The sequence below is a fragment of the Gopherus evgoodei genome, chromosome 4 (genome assembly GCF_007399415.2).
Source record: "Gopherus evgoodei ecotype Sinaloan lineage chromosome 4, rGopEvg1_v1.p, whole genome shotgun sequence".
In the NCBI taxonomy this organism is placed as follows: Eukaryota; Metazoa; Chordata; order Testudines; family Testudinidae; genus Gopherus; species Gopherus evgoodei.
Window position 1 is genome coordinate 86,629,595 of NC_044325.1, and position 12,321 is coordinate 86,641,915.

The 12,321-nt window shown below is 39.4% G+C and overlaps 1 protein-coding gene across 5 annotated transcripts in view; it reads left to right on the plus strand.

Annotated features, from left to right (window-relative positions):
• Positions 1-12,321, plus strand: part of SHANK2 (SH3 and multiple ankyrin repeat domains 2) — a 699,708-nt gene that overhangs the window by 478,310 nt on the left and 209,077 nt on the right. For all 5 annotated transcript variants that reach the window (XM_030560099.1, XM_030560100.1, XM_030560101.1 and 2 more), the window contains one exon: positions 11,376-11,458. In XM_030560099.1, coding sequence (XP_030415959.1) covers positions 11,376-11,458 — 83 coding nt within the window. The remainder of the gene's footprint in view (positions 1-11,375; positions 11,459-12,321) is intronic.

The window sequence follows — 12,321 nt, forward strand, 5'->3', positions numbered from 1 at the left end:
ACATAGAATCATAGAAGAGGGAACTTTGTGTCCTGGTTTCTCCTTTTCCATACTTTTATTATTGTTTCTAAGTATATGCATAACTTTTCACATCAGGAATACAATTACAATTTCAACATCATTTTCTTCAGTTTACCCTGTAGTGAATAGTTGTCACAAAAATAAAATCAGAATTTTAATGTCCAGTAAATCTTGTGGAAGTTGATAGTATGATGAAGTATTTTGATCTTTTCTTTCCCCTCTGTTTTGGTGGACAAAGCATTGCATTGCTTCACCACAGGTCAGTGAGGTTTATAAACAATGGTAATTGGGCAGGGTGGGGTGGGGGACCAAAATTAGTAATGTCCAATTCAACTGACATTCTTCCGTCATCATCAGCAAGGCAAATCAAAAAGGGATATAGCCTATTTCATATTGAGCACCACCAGTATAAACTCTAGCTTAATCCTTAGGATGGTCTGGCTGGATGTTCAGTTTCTATCTGTCATTGGTGTTATCATGCCACAAAAGCTTTTGACGACCATCTGATTGTCAGCTGTGTAGCAGCAGTCTTTTGTATATGGACTTTGTATTTCCCCGTATCAGAAAAACTGCTGAAGCTGGACCAGAGCTGATGTAGGCAGTTGCTGGGGTTGCCTAAGAATATCCTCATTTCTGATCTATATGAAGTGGCAGGACAAGAACAATTGGCACAGACTATAAGAATCAAAAATGTCAATCATCTGTTCTTTAGTGTTCCGCAGTGCCCACATTTCACTGTGATACAATAACATTGATATAACTGTGGTTCTGTAGATTCACAGCTTCATAGGAAGCTTGATGTAATGACTTCTCCTGAGATACCACTTAACGGCCCAGATGGCAGCTGCTGTGGAAGGGTCTATATCTTTTGAACACACTTAAGCACTGCCTCTTATAAATGCATTTTGTAATTCATTGGTCTTCCATTCTAATATGACAGCACCAAGTACAGTAACTCTGCACTTAGTCATCCTGGTTAACGTTGTTATGTTGCTGATCAATTAGGGAACATGCTCGTTTAAAGTTATGCAATACTCCCTTATAACGTTGTTTGGCAGCCACCTGCTTTGTCCACTGCTTGCAGGAAGAGCAGCTTGTTGCAGCTAGCTGGTGGGGACTTGGAACCAGGGTGGACCGGCAGCCCCTCTATCAGCTTCCTGCTCCCCTAAGTTCCTTGTGCAGCAGCTGCCCAGCAGGCTACCATTTGCCAGCAGTTCAGCTATCCCTCCCCAATGCTGTCATGTGCTGCTCCTGGCCTGTGCCTTGGAGCTGCTCCCGGAGCCTCCTGCTTGCTGTGTCGGGAACGGGGGGTAATGTCAGGGTGTCCCCCCTGCTTACCTCTTCTCCATATAGAGCAGGGTGGGGACAGGGCAGAGTTCAGGACAGAGAGAGCTTGCTGGTCGCAGCTGCTGACTCAACATCCTGATTTTTTTTTAAAGGCAATGTATTTAAGAGTGGGGTCAGCATACTTAGAGGCAATGCACATCTCTCTCTTGCTCTCTACCACACAGGGTGTGTCTCTGTCTGCCATGCTGTCTCCCCTCCCTCCATTTGTGCTGCCTTGTAGAGTATGAGGCTACATTAACAACCTGTTAACCCTTGACGGCTCAGCCAAATGCTAATTCATCATTTAGCAGTAAGGCATTCCCTGGGAAATATCCCACTCAACCAAGCTTCACAATCGTCATTGCTGTACACAGTATTAAATTAAAACTTTTATATTTATATTGTCTACCCAGAATTCTTTCTCTTTCTTGCTTAGTGACTAGACAACATTCCAATGTTGAACTCATTCAGCTGTTCCTTTTGCACTTGACAAATGTGCTCAAACTGGTGTGATCAATGGTTGATATTAGAAGGGCTGAGGATTCAGTACCAAGCTGGCAGTGATCAGCACTGAGGTCTTGAAATAATGCCACTCCTCATCAGATGACACAGGAAGTGAAGCTGCAATCTTTCTTCAGTGGCTTTGAGAAGTTTAGATTGGAAAGCCATTTGATAATTCATTTCTAATAAGAGTTTCAGCCCATTAGCTGGCTGTCATTGAAGTCAAAGGTGCACTTTTTGTCAGCAGGAGCCACAAGTCAGTGTCAGGTTCTGCAAATCTACAAACTCATACATCAGTGACTGGTGTCTGCCAACTGGCCTTGACGACAGCATGATCACAGGCCTAGTGAAACCAACTTGACTATACCAAGTCTGCTTGTGAATTTTCAGGTAAAGGAAAAGTGAGCCCATGATCACCATGTCACTGATAGCTGCAAATTCCAGCAATCACTACTTCTTGTTCTTTTGCTCAGCACCAAAGTTTCCCACTGTACTTAACCACTCTGGGAATCCTTTCCTACCTGTACATTAAAGTTGCCCAGGGTCATGATGTCTTATCTTCTTGGGCTTTCATTAAAGACCTGCAGTTGCTGGTTAAACCACCTTCAGCTTCATTGTTAGCTGTGGTATTGGTGGGACCATACACAGTGATGGTGGTAAGATGTCCACATCCAGTGCAGAATCAGACATTGCTGAGTTGCTCATTACTCACCTGTCAACTCTCCTGTGCCTACGGGACAATAAGAGAGAGTACAATGCCAGCTTTTACTGGAGCAACCCATTGTGGCAATATAAGGGGGGAAAGAATAGAGAGCCCTCAACTTTTTGTTTGCATTGGTTCTTTGCCAGCATGCTTCAGATAAGGTGCAGCTATTGAAGCTCAGGCTCTTCAGCTGTTTAACAAGGACAACTTTAGCCATTTCAGGCAATGTTTGAATGTTCCAGGCACCAAATTTACATTTGCCACAACATGTAGGATACCAGAGTGGCCTTGTCACAAAGTTTCACTGATCATTTTTTACCTCAGTGGCCTGCACAAACTCTTAACCATTTTGGCTTCAAATTGTTGACCAAATTGTTGCAGGTGGCTGGCTTCAATAGATGTGAATGTACCAACTCCAGGGTGTTATTTTTAAGTTATTTTTAAGGTATTACAATTCTGGTAATTTATTCTTGTGATATAGATTTTATTGACTCTTCCTCTGTCATCCCTCCCAAACTGGATTACATACATCTTAGTTTATAGCATGGATGACTACAAGAATGAAAGAGATGTAAATAAAGTAAATTTGTACTTTGTCTCTATGGAAAGCAGTGTAATTTATATGTTAGACTTTGAGTGACATAAAGATGAATGAGTGAGTCCAAGTTTCTCTTTAGAAAACTTTATAGTGAGAGAGCTGTCCTGCAGTATTTTAAAAGATTAATTAGTGAAAATATGTAGTCTTTAACCATGATGGTGAGAACTGATCCGGTCTTTAATCTTATTTTCCTTGCAAATTTACTAATTATAAGGCTGGAAACAATAGTGCAACCTCCCCTGTTCACCAACGTTCATCAAATGTTTTTTTAAAAGCTGTTAATGTTTCTTTGTTCTATATAGTAATTTATAGTAATATGCAAGTCCTTATTTTTTCCAGAGTGTGACAAATATCCAAAATCTTCAGCTAACCTCTCTTGGTTCCTCTACTAGTCCAAAAGTTTGATGTATATTCCTGTATGGAAGAAGAGGAGACATTCCTTGGACATCTTATTGTAGTACTTAATCTTTGTACAGTGTTTAGAAGCTGTGGTGACTAGCAGTGATATATACTAACAGGGTAGTGGCAATATTAAATGCTTTTGGGGCAAGAGGGCTGGAAGACGGGCATGTTGCTATAGGTAAGGCAGGAAGAAGCAATCTGAAAGCATTCTGCTCTTTCTCACTACTGCCTTACCTGTCCCTAACATAGTCAGCTGCAGAAGTTGCATGTATGTTCAGGAAACAGCTCAGCTTCAGAAGCACAAGTGTTTTCTCTCAGAGAGAATACCGGTGCACACCCTTTCTATTCCAATCAACAGGAAGCTTTTTGGTGAGTTTTTTGGGGCATGGGAAAAGAAATCATCAGGGAAGGTGCAATTTAAAAAAAAAGCGCTGGGGAAGTGGCAGTAAACCAAGAGGTCAGAAAGGGGGAAATAGTTGTTGTTTTTTGTTTTGGTTTTTTTTGTTTTAATAAAATGAGAAATTCTATTGAAAGAGTGCTAGCCAGGCCATCACACCAGGGGCACTGGTATGGGGGTGAATCACTCATAGGCCACGTCCAGACTAGGTATTAAAATCTATTTTAGATATGCAACTTCAGCTACGAGAATAACGTAGCTGAAGTCGAATTTCTAAAATCGAGGTACTCACCAGTCTGGACTGCGCTGCATCGATGTCCGCGGCTCTCCGTGTCGATTCCGGAACTCCGTTCGGATTGATGGAGTTCCGGAATCGATGTAAGCGCGCTCGGGGATCGATACATCGTGTCCAGACTAGAGGCGATATATCGATCCCCGAGCTATCGATTTTAACCCGCCGATGCCGCGGGTTAGTCTGGACGAGGGCATAGACTTTAAGGTCAGAAGAGACCATTGTGGTGATCTGATCTGACCTCCTGCACATTGCAGGCCACAGAACCTCATCCACCTCTGATTACTCTGGCTAGACCCCAAATCCCTGGCTGAGTTACCAAAGTCCTCAATCGTGGCTTAAAGGTTTCAAGTTAGAGAATTCACCATTTACACTAGTTTAAACCTGGAAATGACCTGTGCCTCATGCTGTAGAGGAAGGTGAGCCCCCCATCCCCAAGGTCTCTGCCAATCTGATCCAGGGGAAGATTCCTTCTTGACCTCAGTTAGGTCAGGAAGCCAGTTAGGTTTTTTGCCCCCTGCTGCTCCCCTTGGAAGGCAGTTCCAGAACTTTACTCTTCTGATAGTTAGAAACCTTAATGTAATTTTGAGACTCAACTTGTTGAGGGCCAATTCATAGTCATTTGTTTTTGTGTTCACATTGGTGTTTAACTTAAATAACTAACTCCTTTCCCTCCCTAGTCTTTATCCTTCTGATCTATTTATAGAGAGCAATCATATCTCCTCTCAGCCCTCTTTTGGTTGGGCTAAACGAGCCAAGCTCTTTGAGTCTCCTCTCATAAGGTAAGTTTTTTCCATTCCTCAAATCATCCAAGTAGCCCTTCTTTGCACCTGTTCTAGTTTGAATTTATCTTTTTTAAACATGGAAGACCAGAACTGCACACGATATTCCAGATAAGGTCTCACCAGTGCCTCGTATATTTGTACGAACACTTCTCTGTCTCTACTGGAAATACCTCACCTGACCTAGGACTGCATTAGCTTCTTTCACAGTCACATCACATTGATGGCTCATAGTCATCCTGTAATCATGCAATATACCCAGGTCTTTCTCCTCCTCTGTCATTTCCAACTGGTAAGTCCCCACCTGATAGCAAAAAAATTTTAGTCCCTAAATGAATGACTTGCACTACTAAATTTCATCCCATTTCTATTATTCCCATTTACAAGGTCACTGGAAGTTGCAGGTTCTCTGCAAGCACCTGGCAGGATCAAACCCAATGGCTGGCTGTAGACATATCTCTGTCTCTTTCTAGCTTTATTTATCACTCTTAAGTCTAGATGGCTGTCAATGATTTCCATATTTATTATGTTATTACAGTTGGTTTTGTTGGGATAGCTTGAGAATTCCAAGGCCAGGTTATCGCCTACATTCTTGATACTTTTACTCATAACCCAGTGAAAATAGCTGATATTGGAAAATGAGTTTATGAAGCCTCCCTTAGCTCTAATGGGAGCAGGTCTTCAAACTAATTTTTGCCATCCTCAAATAAAACCGATTCTTCGCTGTCAAGATTCCACAGTAAACATAAAGCAAGCCCTGAGACTTTTTGGAGAGGGTTCACAAGAGGATTCTTTGAGACACCCCGAACTTAATTGACTCATTTTACATAAAAACTGCATGTATATGGAGGGATGTTTAGATCGTCACCCAACCACCTATTTCAGAATCTAAACGTAGACCATTGGTTTTGTTTTTTTCAAGAGTATCACTAATCTGTGCAAGGAAAAAGAGAGAAACTTTTTTAGATGAAAGCGGACAGTTTCCTTTTTGCAAATCCGTGATTTTCACACCTGACCAAAGGTCAGCTTTTTAAAAAAAAATTAATAAAGCAATGACTTCATCTCATTCTTCTCCTACAGTCCAACTAGTGTACCATCAACTTCTTTTACTGGCTACAGAGTAGTAGCCATGTTAGTCTATATCAGCAAAAAGAACAGGAGTACTTGTGGCACCTTAGAGACTAACAAATTTATTTGAGCACAAAAGCTTATGCTCAAATAAATTTTAGTCTCTAAGGTGCCACAAGTACTCCTGTTTTTTTTATTGGCTAGTACTCCTGTAAATGGTGGTAGGGATGTTTATTCTGGTATCTGAGGAGGGTTTTCAGTCCAGTTTCCTGAACGTATCCCAATATTTTTATCCTGATAAAGTTACATTTTCCTTCAGTGGAATCATATCTTGAAAAGTAATATTTGCTACTGTGCATACAGAAAACTATTCACTGTTAAAGATCCATAAGTTAGATTTTCTTAGTGCCACCTAAAAAATCTTGCTCTTAACAACCAAAAGGATTTCTGCTGTCCTATATGAAAGGAAGAGTTCAATAAAAATTAGAATTTGTCTCTCCCTTTCTTCCTTGCAAAAATGACAAACTGAAGTGGTTTTAGCAAGAGTAGATTTTTATTCTGTTGAAATCATGTGTGAAGTGTTTGATACATGGGGAGAGACAAACCTTAGTCATGCTTTATATTTTAATAAAATTTGCTTCTGCTAGATTTTATTCTGTTTATGGCAATTGCCTTGCAAAAGCAAATAGTACTAGAAGAAATAAAAATACATAACAGCTATATATATTCTGCAAAAAGGAAAAAACATACTTCATAGAAACAAAAATAATGCTAAAATGTATCCAGTAGTTAAGGTCATGAGGGGAGTATACGTATAAAGACTACATGGTAGAGAGATTAAAGAGTAAATTGCAACCAGAGATGCTATAGCCCAAGCTTCTGTAGTTCTCATGGCTATCATAAAATTATTTTACAAAATAAAAATCCAGAATTTAGTATCCGCATGTACATTTAAAAAAGCATCAGCACAATCAGAGATCCTTGCATGGGAGGTACTGCAGAGAGACTACTAAAAGTTCGAAGATAAGTCTAACACAATATGACGCTGGTTCTATTTGGATTGTAAGCATTTTGGGACAGGGACCATTTATGTATCTTCCCACTTATTCTGTATAGTGCCAAATGCACTCTTTCCACTTGAAAATAATTAATAGCTGCTCAATGAATTATTCTATCTCTACATTTTGTTACAGTGAATTGCACAGCTGGATGATCAATGGCCAGGGAAATTCAAGCAATCAAATGTTCTCTTCATTAATCTTGACGTTCTTAATTACTAGAATCGGCCTCTCATTCCTGAGCTCATTTCAGTAAGGGAGATACCTATAAATAGTAAGTCAGATTGACCCATCCCAGCAGTGGCAGAACATGTACTTCACTGGAATTTCATTGTATCTTGCAATAAAATATACTGTAGAAATTGCCTCAAATCTCAGGCATATCAGTGAGCTGCAATTTGGGATTCCTTGCATTACTCAAGCAGTATTAGAATTCAAATGTAGCTGCCTACATGGACTGTTAAATAGAATGGAAACTGGGAACCTACACGGAGAGTTACTCTAGAATGGATAAAAGCTAGCTTTTCTCTACCTTGGGAGAGATTAGGTGTGTACAAAACGGCCACTTGCATTTCTCTCTGTTGCTATGGGCAAGACACCTAACCACCTTTCCTCAGTGTCCCAGTCTATAAGAATCCCTAATTTTTGAGTACCTCACAAAATGGTTCAGGTTTAAAAGGAGTTACATACATGTAAAGGAGTATGCTTTATATAATAACTTTTCCTTCAGTGGTGTGGTAGTCTGTTTTGTTAAATCCAACAAACACCAACAGATTTAGAATTAGGAACTTTTTTTTTTCTGCCAGAGAATAATAGTTCAAAATTAAGAGCTGACAAACTGTTGTGGGGGAGTAAAGAGGCCTAGGTTAAACCTATCTGATAAACGGCCCATTTGTGGGGGAGGAGGAAATGGCCAGCACACTATAGCAGGTGGTCTAATTACATTTCATCTTGTATATGACATATGTCAGGTTTAACCAGTCCAGTGGTAAGGTAACTAATGCCCTGTACAACTAATAACCTATTGATTTTTACTCCTAACCTGACAGCCATAATCTAATAGTGGAAAAACTAACATTACCCTATGAACTCCTCTGTTAAATGTCTGTTCCTTAATTTTGGTTCAAAACAGGACAAACCTAAATTTACATGGGTTTTTTTTTAACCTTCTGGAGTTTGGCGTATAGTCATCATCATAGCAGGGACCACTCAGTCTCATGTGGAGCCATATGGTCTACTCAAATAGCCTGTGGAAAATGTTCCTTTTATCTGTTGGGGACGAGCCCTCTGAATGGGCCTACAACACCATGTATGTGTCTTACTCATCATTGGTAGTTAAGGCTTTATACCAGGGGTTCTCAAACTAGGGGTCAGGACCCCTTAGGGGATCATGAGGTTATTACATAGGGGGTTGTGAGCTGTCAGCCTCCACCCCAAACCCTGCTTTGCCTCCAGCATTGATAATGGTGTTAAATATGTTAAAAAGTGTGTTTTAATTTATTGGGGGGTGGGGTCGCACTCAATGGTTTGCTGTGTGAAAGGAATCACCAGTAAAAGTTTGAGACCCACTGCTTTATATGAATACTCTGTAGCTAAGTGTTCACACAACCTTCAGGATTGAGGGAGTGCTACCAAGGTGGCTTGATCCATGATAATGTGACCTAGTTATGGGATGGGCACCATTTAGTCTGCTAGACCCATGTAGACTGCAAACAGGCTTCGAGCATATCTTGATCTGCATATATTGAATACACACTGCATATGGGATTCTTTTATCTAATCAGGACAAAATAAACGTGCTATATTGGAAACAATTTATGTGTAGACATTTTGTTGTCTTATGGGACAGAAAAAATGAGCTTGTTGCCTATTGATAGCTTCCCTTGCTCATTCTTCTACTGCTATTGGATTCCTGGCTCTGCAGCAGTGAAAACATCAATTTATGCCTACTCTGTCCCACTTTTAACTTCTGTTCTGAGACACTAGTTGACATCCATAAGGTCAAGGCAAGTCCGTCCTTCCTGCAGGGGAGAGGAGAGAATGGCCATACATTCATTTTCTCAAATATTTATTTGTTGCTTTTCTGTTATTTGGTTATTCTTAAAGTATAACGGCATGATTTACATTATTGTAAATAGCCATAATCCAATGTCTTTAAATATGTATTATTACAACAATCTGTAACCTATTAACCCCTCTTTTTTTGCTCTCTGGCTGCAGAAGTATTAACAGGCTGCTTAGTCTTGAATGGTCTCTTTAGCATAAGTAGTTTACATATATTCTAAACAACCTGTTCCACCTTGTATTTAGCTATGACAGGCTTCGGCTCTGGGAAAGGTACTCAGAGTATCTCAGAAGTGTCTCTTTCACCAATAGAAGTTGGTCATAGAAGATATTAACTTCATCCACCTTGTGTCTCTAATATCCTGGGAGCAACACCAACAGTGCAAAGAACATTTATTGCTAGGGAAATTCAGCTGGTTGCTTTGGCACTGGAACATTGATGGTGGGATCCAAAATGGAGAGAGGGTGGGTGCTAAATCTTGCATGTCACGTCTGATACTTACCTTCATCACTTTTCTACCTGAACTGCCTGTAAAATGGACTTCTGTAAAGTGAAGCTGAGCTATAAGAAACTGTTTTTAATATATGAATGCGCTAGAGTTTTTGGAAGGTGTCCATTGGGGTTAGTTCTGGGTGTTCTGTGTCATGATGATGTAATCGTACATCTCTATTCAGAGCTTTAAATGTGCAGTTCCCACTATTTTTTTTAATCAGAGTTCATCCCTCTCTTGGTTCTTTTTAAAATAGTATCAAAACAGTTTGAATCTCTTGCAATAGTGTATGCTTCCCTCCCCTCTGCAAAAGAAGCCTTAGTGACTGGATTCTATAGGTGAGCCGTAACAGCCAAATGTGCTGTTTCAAGGCTCCCTCAAGCATCTCCTTTTTGAAGTTGATCTGCTTGTATGGAACAGTGAGAAATAAAATTCACTCCTAGCTTGTATTTACTTCCATCTTTACTAGTAGTGTAGTTTTAAGCCCCACAGCACTGTTTTGTAGTACATTTTGTTTGTGGTTTAGTTATTTAACCTGTAACCTTGTCCTTATTTAGAAAATGCCATGCAGGTTTCAATGGGCAGTAGTATCTCTCTCTTTAATAGCTGTGCTTAAAATTGTTTAAATCTCACCTTGTATTCACTTCTTATTAACCTAATTCTAATTACCTTGTACTGATGAAAGAGGTGAGGGGGGGGGGAAGTTCAGGCCCCTTAAATCTTTGTAGCTAGGCTTGCATATTTTAAAAAATATCCAAGCGAAGCCTGTTTTTATTTGCTTATTTTGCAAAACTGATTTTCTTCATACAGTGTCTACTTTTTTTCTTTGATAACATGAGCAAGAATCTTAAAGCTACATTTTCTTTAAGTAAATACTGTCTGCATGGAGTTCTTTTTACTATCTCTGTTTTATAGCATTTCTCTGTTTTGCAAGGAATATGAAATTTTTTTTTAAATTTGTTTTCATGATTGCACTTGCCTTGTTACTATTTCAGTTATGCAGATTCTTGATGCTGTGGAGATTTGTGCTTGATGACGCCAAGGCAGCTGCACGTTGTTAGCATTGTAGGTTGTCAGATGATCATGTGGGATTCTTGCAGCATGCAACATTCAATAGGATTGGAAAAGGGCTTTTGATGCAAGGCATACCTTTCTGACTATATTTGTGCCTTTTTAGCTAGCTAATACAGAAAACAGATCTAATTTAAATTTTTTAAAATGCTGCCTCATTTTTCTTCTGGTTGGTTTCATTTTGGCTTCACTAGAAGATGCATCTGGTACATCCATGATTGAGGAGTTTATTAATGATATTGTCATTCAGCTCACTTTCTTTTCTTTTAGAATCCTAGCTAACCCACAGATGACATGATCACACATTCGTTCAGTCATTCATATAGAACACAAACCACCATGCATGATTTCTTCCTATTTCTCTCCTCTCTCTGCCTTTTCATACCCTTTAAGTTGCATTGTCATGTTCTCTTTTACCATTAAGCTTTCTTTTGTCTTTCCCCACATTGTTTGCTGTTGTTTTTTTTCCATGCTTGGTTACTGCTATATTATTTGATTAACTGGCTGTGATGATGATGAACCTGCACACTGGAGGAGCAGCTACTACAGTGGTGATGAAGGGATGTAATAATGGTCGCTATCCTCGGAATTCTCTCTACAGTGACTGCATTATAGAAGAAAAGGCAGTGGTTCTGCAGAAAAAAGACAATGAAGGATTTGGATTTGTGCTCAGAGGGGCAAAAGGTATGTATTTTTCAGTGTCTCTGTGTGCATGTGTAAAAATATATTTTATATATATATACACACATCTCTAAATAAATGAATTATTCTTTGTGCACTTGGTTGCTAGACAACTGTGTTTGCTGTATGCTATGCTACTCAGATGGATTTTAGTGGTTTCTGTTTGAGCAGTTTGGATTTTGTACAGAGCTGTCTCATTTATAATCTTCCTTGGGGAAGAAAGTTTTGGTTTGATTTTTATTTCCAGGGCAATGGCAACATTTTGCCATTACCTGTTCTGTTATCTATCTAAGCCAAACTACAGGTGTCTTGCTTCAGATGAAAAAAAAATTTTCTTTGTGTATTTCAAATGTCAGTTTTATTAAAATTATGTCTATGAATAGCAAATGGAAAATGCTGGTTGGGGTTTTGCTTAAAATAGGTGTGGACCTTGTGCAGGGTGACATTGGCACAATTTTAGTATGAAAATATGATCCTTTTTTATTTCTTCAGAAGCTGCACATATGTTGCATGGCCTGTAGTGTGTTCTAAAAACTGCTTTCTTCATATGTTTAAAATGTTAACCTTTTTCTTAGACTAAAATCTAGTTTTAGAGGGTTCTTAAGAGTAAAGCCTTACATTTAGTGCTCTGCTTTTTAAATTAAGCTTCAGTGACAGTAAATTTTACTCCTTTTATGTTTAAAAAATATATTGATGGTATGTCCCATCTCTTGCTCCCCCTCAGTTTTTCTGTGGGTTCTCCCTTGCCCTGCCTGGCTCCAAGGCTTGCCCACATGTGGTCATGAAGTATATTTCACACCCTCCTTCTGGGGACACCATTTTTATCTTTCCTCACTAAAATTATTGATATGATCTTTCTTTTTTTA